The following is a 23,245-nucleotide window of genomic DNA, read 5'->3' on the forward strand; positions in this document are numbered from 1 at the left end:
TCTTAGGGTTAATGGAGTGCCTAAGACATAATTCTCGAGGTGATGAAAGTAAAAACTCAAAGTGATAGTGGTTGATCTTGAAATTATGGTAATTTCGATATGGATTTGAAATCATAAGTTAAATTTTCAAAATCACCATTTCAATTTCAAAAATGGTTTTTTAATTCTACCAAGTTGTCTTCAAATGACCATAACTTCTTCATTTCAACTTCGATTTGCATATTGTTTAAAACGTTGAACTTTTGACTCTTTCTAACTTTTTGATCTTTGAAATGATATATAATTTGCTCAAAATTAACCTTGGGAAGTATGTCAAAAATCATGTCAATTCCCATATTGAACTTTGAGCTATGGCATCCAATCTTCTTCCTCGTTTTTACTTGCTCTACATATCTCTCCATGATATTCATTTTTCATCTCTCATGCTAGCATTGCTCCATTTTCATTTGTTGTAGCTCTCATCATGCTTGAAAGCTCTTAAAGCTCCTTGTATGCATATTAAGTCCTGTTTGTTCTAAAGCTCTTAAAGCTAAAAAACTGTTTTTTTCTTTTTCTTTTTTTTTTTATAACTTAAAAACAGTTTTTAGAAACAAGCATGTTCAGAGTTAAATTTCATCCTGTTTGTTCATTTGAAACTGCAGAAAATCATGAGATACCATACTCCAAAACAATGTGAGGAAGAAACCCATGACACCCTCTCACACAGAAATCTTATGAACTTATCCCTCGTACTAAATTCAAAACAAGAACACAGCTACATGCTTCACAACAACTATCATCATTGCTTTAATTCAAGAAGATCAGATATACTATTAAAATGAAATGGTTCAAATGTATCACAATTGATGTGCTTAAGACTAACCAATACCTAAGAATATAACCCCAGTCAATAATAGGCAGAAAAAGACCATGGGTACTTGGGGGAAAAAATTGAGGGAGATAAAAAAAAAAAAAAACAATAAATACATATCTTTTGTACTCAGCAACCTTCATTATTCAAATATGTTCTGTTCTTCTCTGCTCTGCTTGATGGAGCCGGAAGAAAAGCATGGAAGCATGCTGAGCTGCGCCTCTAACATCATCAGGAAACATTGCTTCACTGCTAATTGAGCCAAAAAAACTGATTCCTGGAAGCCATGATGGAAATCTGAATTAGGGGGAGCCAAATTACATTTATTGTAACAGCCATTTTCGAAGAGGTGGGAAAGAAGAGAAGGAAAACCACGTTTGGGTTGGAGTCTTAAGCATAAAAGGGTACCTTCCTAGAACTCTATATTCGGCTTATATCACGACCAAACACAAAAGTTGTTGCCCAGTTGATTGCAACATATAACCGGTTCCTCCAGCTTAAAACGCGCGTGAGATATGCTGATCGCCAAATAATCCAACTTGTAAATCCTGCCAGAGATAAACCTTTGCCCTCCTGTGGAAGAATTTCCATCAGTAAGCACCTGATTTAATTGTTAATCACAGTTCAAGGAAAAATTGCTTTGAAGGAGTCCGAATTTCAACCTTGCCCTGCCTAAGGTCCACAAGAGCCTTGTATCTGCCAAGGGATGCCATGCTTCCCAAATGCTTATAAACAAAGGGCTCTCCAAATTCCATGTCTCTTGCTCTGTTTGCATACCCTCCACCAGCTTTGCCAATCCTGTTCAATTGTTCTGCTAGATACTTCCCTTGCCTCTCTGCAACCTGTTTCAAATATTCCAGAGAGGTAGACTAAAAATTATGGAATTACTATAAATAGAAAATTTTCACATTATTGCCATAAAAAAAAATTTAAAATAAAACAAAATAAAAGATCCAGCCAAATCAACAATAGTTCCATGAATTATATTTCAGATTTCTCATAGTCAGAAGAATTCTTTTGCCCTTATCGCAGAGTAAAGAAGAATTTTTTCCTCTCTTGCAATGTGACTTCTTTCAAGAAGTATGCAATATCCAATTCATGTATTTCCAAATTTTTTGAATTGTGAAAAAGGGTACACAAAGGGGAATTAGATTATACACAATAGCAACAATGGCATGAATTAATTGAGAGAAGAAACAACAGTAGTTTGTGTTTTTCTTTTGCCTAGCAGAGCAACTAATCACTTGGTTCAAATGCTCCCTTGGGCAATTCAAGGGGGTAACAACTAGAGCGTGTGTGTGTGTGTACAGGGTCATGTGGCAACTTGCACCTGCAAACCCTTGCTTGAGAATGCAAATTTGTTCAACACATAGAAAACCCGAAAAAGCAGAATTTGCTCGCTACTTACCTGTGCCAGAGCTGGAAGAACTGGTTTGCCGGTACTTTCAAGGAACCCACTGCAGTCACCTATTGCAAAAATGTCCTGTGCAGAAGGAACGCGTAGCCACTCATCGATGCCAATCCTGTGAACAAATGGTAATCATTGGATGAAGATTAAAAAAAATGGTAAAACACAAGTACATATTTGTAAAGGAAAGGACAGAGGAGTCTAGGAACAAGATGGTCAAAAGTTAAGGAGGAAATGCAATACAGGAGAACAGCAACAAATTAGATGGAATACCAAAAGAAAACTATACTGAGAAACTCAAGATGGAGAGGTGGCAGTAGAAGAGCACATAGGAAACCTAAACTCAAAGAGATTTTACCCATAGAAAAAACCGGCTTCTTGGATGCATGGATGAAAACTGAGGAAAAAATGTCCTTTGAGGGGAAACAGAGAATAAGGGAGTTACCTTCCACCAGGAGATTTTGGGACCTCCATAGACTTCACAAAAGATGAGGGACCAACACCTGTAGACCATACCAACAGCCCATATGGAACCTCCGTGCCATTATTTAGAATTATTTTGTCAACTTTAACATCTTTAACAATCCCACGAACAAGACGAACTCCTGACTGAGAGAAACCATCAAAATGAAAAATGGAAAATCCAAAACTAAAAAGAAAATTAAGATAAATCAGAAAGAATCAATGGAGCCTGGTAAATAAATAAAGAAGCTAAAATATTTCAACATAAACACTTCCATAAAGAACTAAAACAAGTTCCACAAAAAAAGTCAATCAAAAATCCTATAAATAATTCAAATCAAGAAAGAGAAGTTTTTGTTTCAAACATGGTAATTGTGGAACAGCATGCAAGCAGCAACTAACAAAAACGCTAAGCTATATCTTTGATTAGATGAACGTATCTTCCATGTAGTTTCCAAATAAGCTATATCTTTTAATGCAAAAATACATTAAAATTCTTTGTATTAACGGAGTATCTTGATACTCACCTTAGTCAACTGCCTAGTAGCATAGTGCCGAAGGCGATCATCAAAGGAAGACAATATCTCGTTTGCCTGTAAAGATAAGAGAACTTAATTAATTAAACATTTCCACTAGACTTTTTGCAAATCTGACATAAGTATTTGTTTCAAACTTTTGCCATCCAAGGAGCATAGTGAATCTAGTGAAAGGCAATCACTGAGTCAGAAAGTTGAAAACAATAAAGCCAGAGTCTGGGTTTTTGACTTTTTGGAAACAAACCTCAATCAAAGTAACATGGATGTAATTTTTCACATGGGCATATCTTTGATGAACGTCCCTCGTGATAAAATCACTAAGTTCACCACTGAACTCAACACCTGTTGGACCACCTCCCACAACAACACAGTGTAGGAGCCTCTGCTTCTCTGCTTCCGAAATTCCTGCCCCATCAACAAACCCAAAGATCAAGTTCACAGAGAGCTCATGCCTCATAGCATATTAACTGGTTCACACCCATAAATGCCTTGTTATCAGTAGCATACCAGGCACATCAGACAGCATCAAGTTTAGGAGCAGCTTCCTCCTAATTTCCTGAGCATGATGGACTTCACGAAGAAAAAAGGCATGTTCTTCCACACCATGAATTCCAAATGTTAAGGGCATTGAACCCGAAGCAATAATCAACTTATCATATGAGATCTCAAAGTCCCATGGCTCCCGGACATTTGCTCCATTAGTTAGAGTCTGGCAGTGTACCTTCATCAATACCCAATACCAATTAAGCCTTTACACTCAAAATCAACATGGCATCCTAAAATGTATGACAACTGAATCTGAGAACTGGAAGTTGGAATAAAAGTTACAAATATGAACCACTCCAAGAGGTGTTCTCTCTATCAGATTTGACCCAGAGAATCATTATCAGATCTTCACATAACCCCAAAATTTTATAAAAATACTTATAAATCATTAAGCTAAAAATGCATTATATAGTAAATCACAATATGGAATGCAAAAATAGGAATCAATCACGGATTCACACACATTTCCCTTCTATTGTATTCAACAAATAACCCCAATGCTTTCCAATCAATGCTCCACCCAAAACACAAAATCAAAAGCCCAACTAGCAAAAGTTCAACCAGCATACCACATGGTTATCGGGATCAACCCGATTACAATTAGCAAGAAAGAAGTAGGACCCAGTTTCCCTTGAAATCACCGGCTGGATCCGCGCAATGGGTTCAGCCACGGACCGGAACTCAAGAGTCCCAACACAAGTAGAAGCCAAGAGAGGAGTGAAGACCATGTGGTTCCTTGGCGACACGCACACCACATCATAGATGTTGGTGTCCAAGCCCTTCATGGCCCTGCACCCAGCCCACCCAGACCCCAACACCACCACCCTCGGCTTCTCTTTCGACGAGGTGGGTCCGAGCCCAGAGCTCGGCACATGGCGGGTGGGCTCCGAATTTGGCTGAGAACTAAACTGCAAGATGGAGACGAATTGGGTGTTTGGAAATGGGGTTGTGGCGCTTCTGGATCGGAGTGAAGATTTCAGAGATGATAATTGGACGAGATTTCTGAACCAGGCCATGGTCGTTCACTCGTTCCTAGAGGCTAGAGGTTCCTGCTCATGCATCACCCATGATGGTGGTGAGATTTGTAGGGATTTTTGACTCGGAGGCGAGTCAGCTTCGCTATCAGCGGTCTGGCAGGCTGAGACGGTTACAGGTGGCGGCGGGAGGAAAGGATCAATTGTGGATATTAAAATATAGTACATATATTATTTAGGAAAATATATAAAAACTAATTTAGGGAAGAAACTGGTTTTCTTCTATTTTTATTATTTCCTTTATCATTTTTACCCTTTTCCATTTTGAACAAACATATTTAATTAAAAATATATTCTAATTTTCTATATATTAAGAAGATAATTTAATTAAAAAATACTTCCAGAAAACAAATGAGAAAAAAAAATATTAATATCAAAATTTTATAATAATATAAATTTGTGAAGATAATATTTTATTCAACCAAATTATTTTCTCATGTAAGAAATTTTTTTAATAATTTCTATCTTGAAAGAATTTTATAAAATTAATTTCTTTATAAATAAAATATTTTTATTTTTATTTTGTTTAAAAAATGTGAATGGTATCGGTAATAAAAGTAATCAAGATATAAGAAAATGACACTCAGGTTATATTATTTTGGGAGTACTTTTAATGCTTATTTGGTACATGAGAATAAAAAATAAGAATAAATATTATATTTTCATTCTATTCCCAAGAATGAATTTTATAATTTTAATTGTGTTTGAATGCACATAAGAATATAAACTTGGGACGATAATTTGTTTTTATTTTAATGTAAAGTAAAAATATGGATGAAAATAGAAAAAATAAATAAGTTGTCTATAATATTCCTACATATGATTTAAAATAATTTTAAAAATAAATCAATAAAATGCCAATAATATCCATGTTTTAAAAAAATCAAATAAAAAATAAAAACATATTTGGACATGTGATTTAAAAACAAAATTGTTTTTAAAAATTTATACCACTATTTAGTTATTATTCTTTTGAAACAAGTTTTAAAAACAAAGTAAAAATAGAGAACTATTCTTCCAATTTTTATTTTTTTCATTAGAGATATAAATTTTAAATTAAGTGACACTTTGAATTAAATTTATTAATAAGTTTAATAGTTCTAAAAAATAATTTAAAACTCAAGAAATATATATAATAATTATAAAAAATAATAGACATAATTCATATTTTAAATTCTTTAGTAAATCTTGTAATTTTTAAGAATAATTTGAAATTCAATAAACAGATTAATTAATTATAAATAAAATAAAATAATTCACAAAGTCATTTTCATAATTCTATAATAAATGTATACATATAGTGAAAAATGTAGGAAAAGTGGCTAACAATAGGTGATAAAGTGAGACCTGATATAAATTTCCTTATTTGGGAGTGAAATTAAACAAATGAGGAGCGCAACTAGGAGGCATGAGAGTATAATGGAATCATATGGGAGCAAAATCATAGAAAATGTTCAAAATTCATATTTATTTGCTTCCAACAACACATATATTTCCAAATTGATAAATTAATCATAGGATTAAATTTAAGGTCAAGGTGAACTTAAAAACATCTTACTTTTTAAAACATTCAACCTAAAGTACAACCAAAAGGGACCTAATCCTTATTTGGGAGCGAAATTGAATAAATTGAGAGTGCATCTAGAAGACATGGAGCTAAATGGGACCACATGAGAGCAAAAAAGAAATGTTTCAAAATTCACATTTTTTAGATTTCAGCAACACTTATATGTGTCAAAATGAATAATCATATAATTAACTTTCAACTCAAAAATGAGTCAAAAGCACTCATGTTTTAAGAACAATCAATACAAGCACAAAGATATAAGACAAGATCTAAGGAAGTGGGGTTCGAGTAATAACCCAATGGAAGCCAGGTACAAACTCATTGGTACTATCCAATGGACTGAAAAACATTTTATTTTTTAAAAACATTTAGAGTATAGTGTCACGACCTGCTCCAAAAAGCCTAACTTCGTGACACTAGGGTTATTACTTATGCTCCAAAAAGCATAAGTAATCTCAAATATGGATTACTTATGAAGTATTTGACAGCAACCAGTCAGAATAAGGGAGCCATGAAGGAGGCCTCAACCTTGGGTCAGGCCCAATTATTTCAAGGCCCAAACCCACTTTCCTATTCTCCTCCTCCCTCCGTCCCATCCTATACTTTCGTTGGCACTTTTTGTTGAGCCATTTGTATGTATCCCCCTCCTAAGGATTTTTGATTGAAGAGTGGATTAAATGAAAACAGTTTTTTAACGGTTATATTTTCAAAATGAAAGAAAAAGCAGAAACATTTTGGCAAGTGATGAGTAAATAAAAGGAAATATGAATAAACGAAGGTGGGAATGAAAGGAAATTGGTGTGGTTTGGAGGATCACATCCACGTAGTTTTCCCATTGATTCGCTTTACAAAGTTTCCCTTATTATCAAAGGATTCAAACTCTGAAACCACATACTCAGATCATACTGCATACATATAGATGTAGATCATTTAATTCAAGGCGCGCTGCTGTCTCGGCCTTTCCACCCCCCGCCGCCGATTCTGTTCCGCGGATCATGCCCTTTGTTCGCCGACGGATCACTGTAATCGTCCGTGCTCACCGCCTTCAGCCTCCTCCCCACGGCGCCCGCCGCCTCCTCATCTACTGTCATATCAGTTTCCGATGTTATTGTCTTATTGATAACCGCCATCATTTTATTTTCATCAGAGGAAGATTATAAAAGAAGGGGGGGGGGGGGGGGGAAATGTATACCTGGGAAAATGAGAGTATTCCGGGCAGTGCAGATGAGGAAAGAAGCGAAGAAGACACACCACCAGAGACGATTTCCGAATCCCATCGCTCTCTCTCTCTCTCTCTCTCTTTCTCAGTGTCTCGTGGGCTGTGTGAGTAAAGAGTATTGAGTTGTGGGACAAGAGATAGCCCTGTGAATTTATAGGCGACGATATCTGCAGTAACAACGCGTGGCGAGGGGTCATTGGAAGATGAACGATCGTGGGTGACACGTTCGATGCATGAAGGACCCTTCTTCTGGCTTCATATCAGCCGTTCATTTGTGGTCAATAGGGTTGCTGTCGCTTGCTTTACTCGAAAAGGAAACAGCTTACCCGTAATCATTTGCCACTGAACTCTAAGTCAAAGCCCTAAATTACATTTGTTTAAAGGTAAAATGTAGGGACTATCATACCAAAAAGTGCAGAAGGGTTCACAAGTCACAACGGACGGCTTCGGTTTGCGTAGCCCGATCGCTTCCGACTCCCGTTCCGTTCAATCTATGAAAACCTATTTCCATTTTCCACAAATTAAAAATTAAAATAACGTGGAACCGATGTCAGAAATTTTCAAACCCTTTTGGCATGTTTGATAGCTGTTTTTAAAAATGGCTCTGAAAACAGTTTTTGAGAATAGAGTTTATATATTTTTTTTAAAATTATTTTTGGAAACTAAATTCTGTAAAATAATTTTTGTTTTAAAAAAAAAATATGTACATATTTGAAAGTTATTTTTTTAATTAATAAATTTTTTTTTATTAACTTGATATTATAAATATATAAATAATTTTCATACGCATAATTCATTTAAATTGAAAAAAATTATTCTATTTTAAAATTTTAATACCAATTATAATTTTCTTAAATAAAAAATGATTTTATAGTCATGAGTAAGTATATTAATTTTAATAATTTAAGAAAAAAGAAAAGATTTACTGGTGGGGTGTGGTAGTTCGATGGAACTCACCACCTTTGTGGAGATATAAAAACGTAGTTAGGAAAAAAAACATGAAAAATAATTTATGCTTTGAACAGTGGAAAAAATAATAAAAACATATTTTTAGTGTTTTCAAAAAAATGATTTTTGAGAATATAGAAAACAAAAATACACCCTCTTCCCCAAATAAGTTTTTTGTGGTTTTTATTGTTAAGAACAAAAAACAATTATTGAAAACATGAAACAAATAAACCCTTTATTTTTATTTTTATTTTGTTATAAAGTTTTGATATTATTATTAAAAATAAATAGATTTTATAAATAAGTAAATATTATAATTTTTTATTATTTTATATGATGAAAAAATAAACTAAATTATTTTTTAATTTTTATACAATCCAAAAAATGTGAAGATGAAGACAAATTAGCACTCAGAAAATCTCAAACCCGTTACTAATTCGGATGTTTCATCTTAAAATGGTCTTCGAGTGTAGTCTGAGTATGTAGTCATTGTTGCTTGCATAAGGCCGTTTTAAGACGTGTAGCGAGTCCATATTATGATCACGTGAAAAGGGATTTTGGATGGGACTTAATGGCACAGTCAGGCATTATGTAGGTAGTGTGGTGGAACTCGTTTTCAATTGGACTTTTATGGCAACAGCAGGACGAGATGAATAAGCAAAACGAAAGAGTCGGGATTAGGAAAAAGATTGACTTCGTCCTACTCGCCATTGGTTCAAGGGAAAAAGTGTTACCTAGTTTTTCCACTCTACCAATAAAAAAAACCACCTTTTTTATTCAGCAATAGGGATTGAAATGTGAGCCACCTCGTTTTCAATTCTATGAAATATTTGCTTACAATCAAAATCACTTTTGATATAAATCGTTTTGAATTAATCTAAAAAATCCTTAGTAGTGATGATTTTGAGAGAATTAGAACTACTTTTCTTACCAAAAATAAAAATGTTATTTTAAAAATATCATTATTTTACAAACAAATAATGCTACAAACTAAGCAGGGACATACAAAATGGGCTACATATCCGAGTTGAATATAATATACATATGTAAATATGTGTGTGTTTTATTTTTTTCATTTTTATATTTATTTTAAAATAGGGATTCAGTGCATCATAATGGGACACCAGAATGGAAGAATGTGGGTGTACAGGAGTCAAACCCATTAGTTGAGATGGGGTGTGTGAGATGATGTCAACATTTGGGAGGTTGGGTGCCATATGAGAGTCTACAACATCATCCCAATAATATATCATCAAGTATCAAGTATAACCATGCCAAAGCGTACAAGGTGTCTACCAAGCATTGGCCCCGCTGATATTTGGACGCAAGGGAAAACACAACAATTCCAAAACCATTTTTCTTTTTGATAGACAACAAAATCATGAATTAATAAACGCCATAACCAACAATTCGAGACTATGCTAAACTCGAACTTGTTCTAAGAGTCATCATTTAACCGACTAAACTCGAACTTATTCTAAGAGTCATCATTTAACCGACTTAGATGACCCGTCATCCAAACTTACCGAGCAACATTCTTACATTCCAACTATGGAACCCCGATGTGAGGCTCCAATGACTTCAATCATTCAACTTAAAAACAACATTATTACACTATAAAAATCCTTTCCCCAATATAACCTATAATAACAATTTTTAGATAAGGTTTTAACCATCACGTCCAAAAACCAATCAATATCCAATGAGGATAAACTAAACCTTTTATAGCGCATTTAACATCACACTAAGAAAGATCATTTAAATGACTCATGACATTACTCTTAATACTACGAGGTCTACCAACTAAGAAGACAAAGTGTCAAGACAACTCAAAAGCCTGGCTATAAAAGAATCAAAGGAAGAATCATCTCGAATTGCTGCAAAAACCTGTAATTGATGAACACCAAGAAATCTAGAATTTGATTTTTGCAATATTAGAAAAAGCATGATGAGCCATCAAGATAGTCTAAGTTCATTGTCAAATCCACCAAAAAAGTGCCTAAATATACAGCAAGATCTAACTAAAATGATCATGATTAGGTTAAGAGTCAAGTCATAACTCCATCCACAATCTGATAGTTACTTTGTACGTGTCCTGCAAAAATAAGGCAATTGCAAAGTGATTCTAAAAATACAATCACCAATTATTAAAGGGAGACTTTTTGGATGCTATTGGTGCAATTTTCTTGCCCCCAACAGAGTTCACCTCATCACAATAGAAAATGACATCGCAACTAAAGCTTATCCCTAAAGACCCCATCACCCCACAATGGGTGAATAATTTTACAAGCACTTCTTAGAGATCAGTCACTAATGGGTAATGGCACACTAACAAAATGAAGCACCATTACCAAAGGGAGATGGATAAAAGAAAAACTAAACAGCACCACTAAGGGAGCTCTCACTTTCTATAAATTCAAAAGACCACATGGAAAATCTCTTGTCAACATAACTCAAATCTACAAATGCTTTCAATCAGCAAAAGAAAAATCACAGAGAGATTAAACTACAAGACTTCCAGATTAAAATAATATTCCCAACTACTTAAAAAAGTGTTGAAAAAACCAATCTCCGCATACTGAGTCAATACAATGGAAAGGGTTGATCATGAGCCCGCATAAGAAACCTAATTATGAATGAGAGAGAAAATCTCTACAGTAAAAAATTGAAATCTGGAGTGTAGGAAACCAAGATTTAGTAAAAATAGAGTAGGTAAGAGAAAAACTACAGAATCCACACTTATAGTTCAATCAATTCATTATAGGCCATGATTGATAGGGTTTACGATGATTAGTACCCTCCAGCTACAATTCTCAGAAACTGGCAAAGTCCTACGAATACAAAATGAAGCCCCAAAACTTTGTTTCAACACCTTAAAATGCATCATCTCAGTCTATAGAATATGAGGGCACAGAGAGAACACGTAGCAAGAAAATTACCCAATGTCAATCTCATCGTTTCTTAAAACCATATTTCTTCCGTTCGTAGAACAGGTCTGTTTTGGCACTCCCTAAATTGACAATTTTCGGACACCCATCCCTATCCTTCTCTTGTTGTGTACACTCTTTGCAGTAGTAGGCATCTGAGATTCCAACTCCTCCACAGATGACACATCGACCCTGAAAGGATCCATAGTTGCATTCATCGCAAACTCGCACAAGTGTGCAAGGACGCACATAGGAATCACAGATCACACACTTCCCATCACACTTTTCACAAAGCCGTCCAATTGCAATTCCTGGCTGCTTTCGGCACATAATCAAATCGGGATGATGCTTGGCCATGCTTTCTACAACAAGCTCTCAGCCCTTGAATGTCCCTGTGACCTGCAGGTACACACTCCACAGTGTTAGAACTTAGAACGTATTGATTCCCAAACATTTTATCTGAATTGGGATGATAGATCAGGAAGATGACAAACATCAAAACGAAAGTCAATAGTCAGATAAACATAATTAATTATAAAAAAAAAAGTAATTTTCTCTTTACTCCTTTTTAGGGGCATGCACACAGATAAAGAACCAACTTAAAAGCGAAAGAACATATTCATGTTAGCATCAGAAAACATCCGGAAGCAGTAATCGCTCGGAGCAGGAAACTATGAATGTAATCATCCAATAATAAAGCACACTTCAATACCACCACCATTTTTACTCCCCATGTGGATTTTCAACAAAATAAATTTTAGGAAATGAAAACAAGAAGATACCATCAAAAAAGAGTTTGTTTTAATCTTTCAAACTAATTTCTTCACTAATCCAAAGGTTTTCAAACTAAAAGAATTCCCACCATCACGCTTCTCTGTACCTGTCTGGTAAGGCTGAGGCATAAACATAAAATGCATAAAAAAATTTGACTGCTATTAATGCAGTCTAAGAAAACCGGTAGCAGAGAAAGACAGTATACTATCAAATCAAGAGATTTCAAAAAATTTGTCAAGAATAAGGAACCCTAGCAACAGATTCATGACTATGCTTCAACAATTCAACTTATAATCACACATGAATCAAGCCATCACCCAATTTCAAGAACTGCATACAAGACCCTCTTGTCAATACATGTCAATTTTCATTCAAATTAACAGGTCACCTACCACACCAAGTCAAAAATAAAAACAAATGTAACAATATCCAAAAAAATAAATACCCTTGCTATCTTTTCTCCTGTTTACCCCACCATTTCATGAGACAAACTCAAAGCTAGATTCATCAATTCAAAATCTACTCCTGAACCAAACTACAAGAATTGTGTCAAAAGTTGAGCACCATCCATAGCTAGGAACCCAGTTTGGGATTCTAGGCCAGATATCCACAAGTGACCTTTAAATCGATGGGAACAGATACCCAGAAGTAGAACCAATATTTTCTTATCATCTAAAATCCAAAATCAATGAGGAAAAAAGAGGAAAAGCATTCGCAGGGTTTAGGGCGTGTAACAATCAAGGAAAAAATTAATTTGAGGAGGCTATTATGGGTTATTTACTAATCATGTTTTCCTTGATTGTTGCAGGGTGATTCTTAAATACATAGAAAATCAATGCAAAAATTTCTACAAAATGGGTACAACGCCAACAATAGGGTTTCAACAAAGCTACCTAAAGCAATAAAAGATTTACCTCCACACTTGTTGCTCCTTCTCCTTAAATTTTTTCTAGACTCGAATAAAATTATTTTCTTATCTAAAAGGTGAAGTCAACATTTTCATCGAAAAATAACAAACGATTATCTCTTTTCTCAATAACCTCATGTTCCAATGCATTCTCATCCACAGCCATTTCTTCTTAAATATTTAGGGCAAAATCATTAGGAAACTTACAGCTTGATCTCAATCTGAGATTTGAGCCGGAAAAAAAAATTAGGGTTTCGCCGCGATTTTATTTTGTGAGCTTAAGCTTTCTGAATCTTTCCAATCCTTCCACTAAACCCTAATGCAGATGTTTAACAATTTTCAAGAAAGAGATCTAAGTAAGGGATGTAAAGCACTAACCTGAGCGAGTGTCGGTCGAGCGGTAGGAAGCTACTAACGTGCACCGGGTGTGGAGCGTACTCACTCTGAATAATGCTGACGCATGGAGGAAGGAGGAATATGCAGAAAATATGAGAACAATCGAGACAATCCGTGACCCGGTTGGGTAAAGTCGGAGTCGGTGGGATTGGCCTTAAGAGAGTCGGGTTGGATAAAGTCTGAGTGATGGGGTGGGCCTTAAAGGCCCATTTAGTGGCCCAAAAAATTCCAAAAAGATAAAAACTTTTGAGTCTGTCAGACAACCGTGCGACCATCCCAGTCGAGCCAAAGCTCGGCTGAGAACGATCCTCTACAGCCCTGACCCAACAAAGCAGGTTAAGCAGTTAATCACGCTCTGATCGCACGGTCATTGTTCATCCACCAGACTGAGGTTCCTGTCTCCTTAGAACTCAAGGATACAGAGGTACGAGCCTATAGAACAGATCCTGTTCAAGTAAGGTCGTGGCATGTGAATCTCCTATCCTTTGTTATATAGTCATTAAATGTTTCCTGCATTTCCGATGTGGGACGGCTAGTCACCGCGTGTTCTCATTGGCCATATATTTGCAATGAACTTCTTGGTAACAACGATTGACAGCTGATGCACGACAGATTGCCAAATGAAATTCTTGCAAACTTCTGGATTCATTTAAAATAATTTTAACGGCCGATGTATGATATTTTAATTTGCAAAATTATTTTGATAAACATTTTTTTATTTATATCGTTAAAGAAGATAATAGTTGTACGTGTAAAGTAACGGATCTGTCACTTGAATCCTATTTTTAAGATTCTGCGATTAAATTTTTTTGAGAAAATCATGTTTATCTCATAGTAAAAGTTTTTTAAAAATTAAGGTAAATGATTTTTTTCTATTCCTATGAAAGTACTTTTAATTCGTAAAATATTTTTTAATAATATTTTTATTATAAATACTTTTCTAAAAAATAATTATTTTTAACAAAACTAAAAATAAGATGACATGAATTACAATTTAACAAACTAAAAATAAGATTTACATTACCTTGTAAGATTGTGATAAAGATAACTATACGATGGTTTACAATGTTGCTTTACTTGACCCGGTTGGGTAAAGTCGGAGTCGGTGGGATGGCCTTAAGTGAGTCGGGTTGGAAAAAGCCTGAGTGATGGGGTGGGCCTTAAGGTCCATTTAGAGGCCCAAAAAATTCCAAAATGATTGGGTTTGTCTGTCAGACAACCGTGCGACCATCCCAAACGAGCCTAGAGCTCGGTTGAGAACGATCCTCTACAGCACTAACCAACCGAGGCCGGTCAAGCTATTAATCTCGCTCTGATCGCACGGCCATGATTCATCCACCAGACTGAGGTTCCTGTCTCCTTAGAACTCAAGGATACAGAGGTACGAGCCTATAGAACAGATCCTGTTCAAGTAAGGTCGTGGCATGTGAATCTCCTATCCTTTGTTATATAGTTATTAAATGTTTCCTGCATTTTCGATGTGGGACGGCTAGTCACCGCGTGTTCTCATTGGTTATAGACTTCCAATGAGCCTTCCTGGGAACAACGATTGACAGCTGATGCACGATTGATTGCCAGTGAAATTCTTGGAAACTTCTGGATTCATTTAAAATAATATATACGGAATATACCAAACATTATTATTTTTCTTTTATTTTTCAAAACAAGAAAGATATTAGAATTATTAATATTTGTTAGTATTTGTAAAAATTAAAATATAATTGAAAAAATATTAATGATTTTTGCTTTTAGAGAGAGTCAGGATCGAAGTGTATCACAAAGGTTCATTTGAAACCTATTCCTATGAAAGTACTTTTAATTTGTAAAATGTTTGTTAATGATCCTTTTATTATAAATACTTTTATATAAAAGTTCAAATTTTAAACAAAATAATTATTTTTATTAGCATTTTTATATTTTGTTATAAATTAAAATTGATTTTTAAATAAATATTTTAATGACAATTAAATACACTAAGACAGAGAAGATATGTGAGAGATTTGTTATCATCGTGGTCAATACCCAAAAAGTATTGGAGAATTATATTGAAAAAAAAAATATAGTTTTAAAAATTTGTTTAAAATAATTGAAATATTAGAAAATGATTATTTTGAATTTAAAATTTTTTGAAAAAAATATAAGAGAAAGTGTATAGGATTTATATACTACTTTTCAATTAAAAAATAAAAAAAATGGAAATTGCATCCAAACAAGCACTTATGATATAAATATTCAAAACTATATCAAAGTAATAATTTTGGAAAGAAAGTGCTTTAAAGTTTAAAGGCACTTTTTAACTTGTCAAAATCACACTTTCAACCCAAGTCTAATTACAAACCATAGTTAACCTATAATTTTAACCATAGTCATGTATACCAATTTTTGTCACACCATTATTAAATTTCATGTACTATATGAAAATTTCAATTAAGCTTGGTACATGACTTAATTCAATGTATCTTGTACCTAATTTGGTAGGTTCATGACTTTGGTCCCGATACCTTGTACTTTTTCCATATAGCTTATGCATTTAATCTTCCCACATATATTAAGGGAAATGTAAATACATTAGGTTCATGAATCTTTATAATGGTGGGGATTAACTTCATGTAATCATGAAGGTCACAATAATTCCGACGATGTGTATATTACTATGACATTTAATTATAAAAATTAAATATAATAGTATTTTTTTTAGAAAAATACTTTTAAAAATCTTAATAATACCTTTAACTTAATATATGGACGATAACTATTTTGGTGATTTTTCCAAAGCTCGCTTTTTATTATATTACTAGTAAGTGTGCACATGCCAATAAATTACAGGATGAAAAAAGTTTAATAAATAAATGAATATGTGAATTTATTCTTTCAAGAATCATGTATGAAATGGAGTAAGGATTGATAATTGAATTAGACATGAAACCAAATTAAAAAAAAAAAAAAAAAGGATGAAATATAAATAGGATTATATATATTTTTCCACACTAAAGTTTATGAATAGGATTCCATTTTCAAATTGTAAAACATGTTTGTTTAAAATTATTTTTAGTATAATAATATATATTAAGAAATTTTTTAAAAAAATATGAGAATTCTAATCATCCCAAAATGAAGATTCAACTAAATTAAAATTAAAAAAAAAAACTCAAGAAGCAATTGCCGAAAAAGCATGGAAATTAATTGTCTTAACAAATCCATTTGTGGTAAATATATCCTTTAAAAATCATATGAAACAGATAAGAATTTATAATCACAAAATGGGTAAATATTTATAGATTTAATTGATAGCATTGAATTTATGGTAAATTTCTTTAAGAATCATATGAAATGGATAGAAATTTCTAACCACAAAACAATCAAATAATTAATAGAATTGATTGAGAATATTGAAAGTTATACCACAAAACAAATGTTTCTATTTTTTTAAAATAAAAAATGAAATAATATAATGAAGTAATTTTTTTCCCCCTAAATTGCTAAGGGGTATTTTTGAAAATTAAAAGTAAATTAATGGACATTTTGGAAATGAAAAAATTGACAAATAAAGTAGTATAGATTATAGAAAGTATTATAATTCTTTTTTTATTTATTTAAGTTTATATACAAATCTCAACTAGTTCTCTTTAAAAACATTTTTAACAATTTTTTTTACAAATAAAAGCATTATAGTAAAAACATTTTAATATGGAATTATATCCAAATAAAGTTTAAAATGACCTTAATTTAGAGTTCATTTGATAGTGATTTTAGAGAGTGTTTCTAATATTTGAAAATTTGTATCATTCAAGCTTTAAAAATGTTAAAAACATATAATAGAATTATTACCAAATACATTGAGAAAAGTGTTTTAAACTTTTTTAAACACTTAAAATTTTTATTTTTCAAATATTAGAAAATTTAGAAACACTTCTTATAATTACCGTCGAACACACTCTTATAAAGTATTGAATTATTTATAATATTTATTTTTTCTTGATTTAAGTCTTAAAGCAATTTGTCAAAAAGTATATATATATATATATATATATTATATTAAAATAGTTAAATCTCCCCATAGATGTAAAAAAAAACCATGACAATAAATTTCAAAATTCTAAAAAGGAAAATGTTGAAATAATGGTAAGAAATCATGATATAAAAAGTAGGATATCAAGGAAAAATAATTTTATAAACAAAAATAATAATAATAATAAATTTACATAAAGTTTCCATAAACATGGACATGACAAATATGGGAAAAAAATTTACAATGGGATACTGAATTATCCTTTAACTCATGCTACCATTTTTAGCAGAATGCCCCCACATTTTCATGGTTTATATTTATAACATTAGAAAAGGATGGCATTTTACCATTGGTTATATATAGTATTAAATTATTTTTAAAAAAAAACAATAAAGAAGATATTTTTGAAATTAAAAAGACAAATAGGATAGTGGATTCACTCAAAAACAAAAAAGTCAAATTTTGACAGACAAAGGGATGATTCTGAGGCAGAACAGTGGAGAGGGACCATGGGCAGGTGTCAGCATAGAGTCTCAGTCGTCCTTCACAAAGTTGGCATTGGGACCCAATACTTTTTTTACTTTTTTTTTTTTGTCTATTTATTTATTTTCCAAAATAAAAATAAAAATTACATATTGGGTTTATATAAAGAGAGAGTTGTTGGGTGAATGGGTGATGAGTTGAGAACTAGAGATAGTGGAGTAGAGAGTTGGGAGTGGGGGGGCATTGGCCATGGCAGGGACAGAAGTTTCATCATACCCTCCTCTGTTTCGTGAAGAGAAAGGGTCAATCCATGGGGGGGTAGAGGGAGAAGAAGGGGTGAAGGTGGGGGGTGGTAGTTCAGAGTCAGACCCACTTCCAGTGATGGATCTTGAATGCATGGAGATGGAGAAGCTAGGAGAAGTGTGTAGAGAGTGGGGCATTTTTCGGCTGGTCAACCATGGGATTCCTTTATCTCTATTGAGCCAACTCGAGGACCATGCAAAAAGGCTGTTTGGGCTGCCTTTTGAATCCAAGGAGGCCGTCTTCACCACTCCTGTGTCCTACTTTTGGGGCACCCCTGCGCTTACCAAATCCGGAGTGGCCCTTTCACAGACCCCCCAAAATGTCAATTGGGTGGAAGGCTTCAATGTTCCTCTCTCTCAATTGCCCCTGCTTCAGACCCAGGATCCCATCATTGCTTCCTTCAGGTACATCCTCTCCTCCCTCTCATTCCTTTTGGGTTTTTTTCTTTTCTTTTTTTTCCTTTTTGGGGTTTCTCATGTTCTTAGTAAGTATTAATGATTAAGATTATATATTTTTGGACTGAGTTTCCGGCTCTCCTCAAAAGACAAAAAGTGTGTTCCCGAGGACATGTCACTCAAAATATTTCTGATCATTTGCCATCAATTATTTCCTCTTGTACTTAAGAATAGTGATTCTAAGATACCCACCACCACCCCATATTTGATGGTAAAACCCCAATCCAAGGAAACGGAATGGGTTTCTGCAAAAGGGGAAGGAATCCATTTCCCGGAGACGGAGAGAGAGTTTCCTCCCCTGTACCCATCTGCCCATGTCAACCTTTTTTTCAAAATTTAAAGAAATAAGATGAAAATAATGAAGATGATTTTCATTGGTTTCATTCAAATTACATCAAAAGTCTTAAGCAATCATTTTTAATATTCCATTACATTTAATCTAAGTTTTTCTACACATAAATTTTTTATAATAATGTTTTTAAGCTAAAAAAAGATTAGATGAGATTATTGATTGCTTTCTAATTTAGATTGAGATCGATGCTCACCAACCGACCCCGACCCCAACCCCAAATTGTAATTTTAATGGAATGAAATTAAATAATACAAGGTCACATCATCTAGTGCATTCCAATCGAATCTTACAAAAAAAAAAAAGTATTAAATTATATATATATATATATATATGGCATTGAGAGTGTTTTATTAAATAGGAAGCATGGCCACATGACTTAAATATTTGTCTCCTATTGTGTCCGGATTGCTTTTGTCTCTTCCTCCAAGACAAAAAGTCCTTGCTAACTAAGAATCCTTCTTTTTGCAATGGCCACCATCACTTTCATTCATAATTCAATTACTTTTTCTTGGCCCCATTTACTTTTTCTTGGCCCCATTACAAAGGGGAAAAGGTTAAGCAAAGCTCAACGTTCATGTCTCTCTCATCATCAACACCATTTCCGTTCCCCTTTTAATTCTATGAAGAAAGTATGCTACTAAATCATATGCCTTTTTTGTTTCGTTTCATGGCCCACAAGACTTATCCTCGAGGAATATGGAAGGCATTTGTCTAGAATTGCGAGAACTCTCTTTGAGGCTATGGCTAAGAACTTGGGACATGATCCAAAGCAATATGAGTCTAGTCTAGACGAATCTTCCGGAATCGTTCGAGTTTATAGATACCCATTACGCCCTAATCGTGACCATGCAAGCCACATGGAGGTGCACACGGACAGTTCTGTGCTCTCAATTTTGAATCAGGATGAAGTCGGTGGCCTCGAAGTCTTGAAGGACGGTGAATGGCTAAGTGCAAGTCCAATTTCCAATACCTTGGTCATCAACGTTGGTGATATGATGCAGGTAAGACATATTTTAATTGAATTCAAAAGCTTAAATTATTAGATGATGAAATGTATTAATAAAAATTTGTCCTTTTGAATTAGGTTATAAGTAACGATAAGTACAAGAGCGTGATTCACAGAGTGAAGGTGGCAAAAGAGAGGGAGCGGCTCTCGATATGTTACTTCGTGTTTCCAGAGGAAAACACCGTAATCAAAAGCTCTAAGTATAGACCATTTTCGTATAATGATTTTCGTAGCCAAGTGCAGGAAGACATAAAGACCTTAGGGCATAAGGTTGGGCTTAAACGGTTCAAGATTAATGATGATAGTGACTAAAAGTTTATTAGGTTCAAGGGAGCTTACCATATTTGATTTGTAACCGTAATGTTAAATAAACAAAGGGCCCATGACCCCAAATGGTCCCATGGTTCAATGAATTAATAAAGCTCTTAACTATATTCTTAGCTCAAATGAGTCATTTTTATGTTATATAATTGTCCACTTGAAAAAGGATAAAAATAAAATAATGATGAGGATAGTGGAAAATGGGCAGGGGGGCAAGGTCCTTGGTGTACCCAAACGGTGGGATAAGAATGGTACTGAGAATTCCGTAACTAGGAATTTTGTAAATACCAAGAGACTAGGGTACCCTAGGGCCTAGTCCTTATCCTCATTCCAACCATGCAAATGCACGTGGGGCCTTCCTCATCTGATTTATTCTTTGAAAAGCTGTTGCTACCTACCCATTGTTTTATATATTTATTATTGGTATCACTTTTCCGGATTCTTGATAAATATACTGCAATTAAAAAAAAAAAATATTTAAAATACTATAGTTTGGAAAATAATTCCAATTCTACGGCACTTTTGAACATGTAGGATAACACGTAGGATAGATATGAAAACCCATTTCCCTTCCCGTTTTTCTTCTCTTCTCTTCTCGTTTTTCTTCTCTGCATCAAAACTCCTCTGCCCGAAAACCCACTATCCCACACGCTGATCATGAGTTGGAGATCCTTGCTTCAACACCAATAGGAAGGAAGTGAAGTACAGATCTGAGAAACCATTGCCCCCGGTGTTTTCTGTAAGTTTTGTGGTTATATTTGGTGGTGTGGTTGTGTTTGGTCACCGAGAAAGTGTGGGAAAGTTGTAAAAAAAATAAAGTTTTTGTTTTTTTTTACAATGAAACTGAGTAGACTAAAAATAATGGAGAAAGTTTTAATTTTTTTTGTGGTTTGGCTTGTTGTGATTTTGTTTGGTTGCCAAGAAAGTGTGGGAAAGTTGAAAAAAAAATTTTCCCAATATTTCCTACCAGTCCAGCCCGCGCACAGGGTATCTGTCCAATTTTTTTTTTATTAAAAAACATAAGCTATTTGGTAATCTGATCATGATTTGAGGAGAAAGGTGATCATGATTTGAGGGGAAAGGTTGTGTTTTTCAGCGTGGCTCAAAAATCGTGGATTTAGGGTTTGTGAAATTTCAATCCAATGGCACAAAAGCAAAGAGACCCCTGGACAGATCCAGAAAGCACGGAGCAAAAAAAAAACATTTTTTTGTTTGTTTTTTTAGGGGGTTTTGCATGGACTTTCCCGGAAAGCAAATGGGGGATGGATTTTCTTGGGAATCAAACGGGGATTGCACAAACTTGGGAATCAAACGGGGGTTGCAACAAAATAAAAAAATAATAACCTGATTAGATTAGTACCTACAATAATTGAAATTGAAAATTTGTTTTTTTAGGGGGTTTTCCATGGATTTTCCTGGAAAGCAAATGGGGGATGGATTTTCTTGGGAATCAAACGGGGATTGCACAAACTTGGGAATCAAACGGGGGTTGCAACAAAATAAAAAAATAATAACCTGATTAGATTAGTACCTACAATAATTGAAATTCAAATTCAAATTTAAATTCAAGGAGACACTTTCAGTATAAACCAATTTTTTAAAAATTATGAAAGGTGTCCGAATATAATTCCATTTTTTTGTAATTATGGAAGGTGTCTCTTGAAGAGACACCTTCAGCATAAATTCAAAATTTTCCACTGTTTGAATGGAAATTGTGGAAAGTGTATTTTGAACAAGCATTTTCAGTATAAACCCAATATTTTTAAAATTGTGGAAGGTATCAAGAGACACATTTCACAATTCCCAAAAAATTGAATTATATTGAAGGTGTCTCTTCAAGAGACACCTTCTATTATTTTAAAAAAATTGGTTTATACTGAAAGTGTCTCTTGAAGAGACACTTTCCACAATTTTCATACATTAAAGAGAGACATCTTTAGCTTTAAAATCATTTCCACAAATAAAATACATATTGGATTTTGTGGAATTGTGTAAAGTGTCTTTCCAAGAGACACATTTAGTATAAATCTAATTTTTTGGAATTCTAGAAGGTGTCTCTTAAAGAGACACCTTTGGTATAAATTAAAATTTTTAGAAATTGTAGAAGGTGTCTCTTCAAGAGACATCTTTAGCTTTAAAATCAAATTTATAAGACATTCAAATTTTTGAGGAAAGTGTCTTTTCAAGAGACACCTTTAATGAATATTGGATTTTTTGCCACGTGGAAAGTGTCTCTGCAAGAGACACCTTTAATACATATTGGATTTTTTGCCATGTGGAAAGTGTTTTTTCAAGAGACATCTTTAATATAAATCAAATTTTCTGAAATTGTAGAAGGTGTCTCTTGAAGAGACACCTTTAGCTTAAATTCAATTCTTTCATGATTTTGAAAATTGTGGAAGGTGTCTCTTCAAAAGACACCTTCCACGTGGCCAAAATTGCCGTAAATCTATCAATATTTTCAAAACTACCATTTTTTAATTATAATTTTTTAAAATTGCCGCAAAAGTTAAAAAAGCCCTCACTTTTCCTCATGTTTCGTGAAAACACGTGTTGTAGGCTTATAGCATCCATACCGTTTTCATCCTTTCTCTCTATTGTGTTCGTGACAGGACAAAAATAAATTTAAAATTTAAATTTTAAAATTTAAAATACAAGCTAATCCCCACCACTTAAGGTTCCCGACCAAAGTCATGAATCTAGTAATTTACATTTCCTTTATTATACATTTAATGCATATGG

The 23,245-nt window shown here is 33.7% G+C and overlaps 3 protein-coding genes, 1 long non-coding RNA gene and 2 other non-coding genes across 7 annotated transcripts; 1 reads left to right on the plus strand and 5 right to left on the minus strand.

The window, feature by feature from the left end:
- Positions 1-781: 781 nt before the first annotated feature.
- Positions 782-4,984, minus strand: LOC100248473 (internal alternative NAD(P)H-ubiquinone oxidoreductase A1, mitochondrial). Its single transcript, XM_002277469.5, has 9 exons — positions 4,372-4,984; positions 3,764-3,977; positions 3,501-3,661; positions 3,248-3,313; positions 2,704-2,867; positions 2,259-2,373; positions 1,513-1,692; positions 1,259-1,423; positions 782-1,127 (listed from the first exon to the last, which is right to left on the minus strand). Exons 1-8 carry the CDS (start codon positions 4,816-4,818, stop codon positions 1,271-1,273), a joined length of 1,500 nt encoding a protein of 499 aa, XP_002277505.1. The 5' UTR covers positions 4,819-4,984; the 3' UTR covers positions 782-1,127; positions 1,259-1,270.
- Positions 4,985-7,188: 2,204 nt separating this feature from the next.
- On the minus strand, positions 7,189-7,759 carry LOC100250230 (protein PSY3). 2 transcript variants are annotated; one of them, XM_010652590.3, is made up of 2 exons: positions 7,596-7,759; positions 7,189-7,484 (listed from the first exon to the last, which is right to left on the minus strand). In XM_010652590.3, exons 1-2 carry the CDS (start codon positions 7,678-7,680, stop codon positions 7,339-7,341), a joined length of 231 nt encoding a protein of 76 aa, XP_010650892.1. In that variant the 5' UTR covers positions 7,681-7,759; the 3' UTR covers positions 7,189-7,338. The 2 variants fall into 2 exon arrangements, with proteins under 2 accessions (XP_010650892.1, XP_002277486.1); XM_002277450.5 differs by having other exon boundaries at positions 7,189-7,487.
- Positions 7,760-11,250: 3,491 nt separating this feature from the next.
- Positions 11,251-14,032, minus strand: LOC100253580 (uncharacterized). Its single transcript, XR_009465847.1, has 2 exons — positions 13,557-14,032; positions 11,251-11,896 (listed from the first exon to the last, which is right to left on the minus strand). It is a non-coding gene; the product is annotated as an uncharacterized LOC100253580 (long non-coding RNA).
- LOC132253997 (small nucleolar RNA U3) lies at positions 13,824-14,038 on the minus strand. Its single transcript, XR_009465948.1, has one exon. It is a non-coding gene; the product is annotated as a small nucleolar RNA U3 (small nucleolar RNA).
- A 741-nt stretch (positions 14,039-14,779) lies between these two features.
- LOC132253996 (small nucleolar RNA U3) lies at positions 14,780-14,995 on the minus strand. Its single transcript, XR_009465947.1, has one exon. It is a non-coding gene; the product is annotated as a small nucleolar RNA U3 (small nucleolar RNA).
- Positions 14,996-18,250: 3,255 nt separating this feature from the next.
- LOC100258725 (gibberellin 2-beta-dioxygenase 6) lies at positions 18,251-20,629 on the plus strand. Its single transcript, XM_002277320.5, has 3 exons — positions 18,251-18,773; positions 19,856-20,177; positions 20,261-20,629. The coding sequence occupies exons 1-3, from the start codon at positions 18,316-18,318 to the stop codon at positions 20,492-20,494; spliced, it is 1,014 nt and encodes a 337-aa protein (XP_002277356.1). The 5' UTR covers positions 18,251-18,315; the 3' UTR covers positions 20,495-20,629.
- The last annotated feature ends 2,616 nt before the right edge of the window (positions 20,630-23,245 follow it).

The sequence above is a fragment of the Vitis vinifera genome, chromosome 6 (assembly GCF_030704535.1).
Source record: "Vitis vinifera cultivar Pinot Noir 40024 chromosome 6, ASM3070453v1".
NCBI lineage: Eukaryota > Viridiplantae > Streptophyta > Magnoliopsida > Vitales > Vitaceae > Vitis > Vitis vinifera.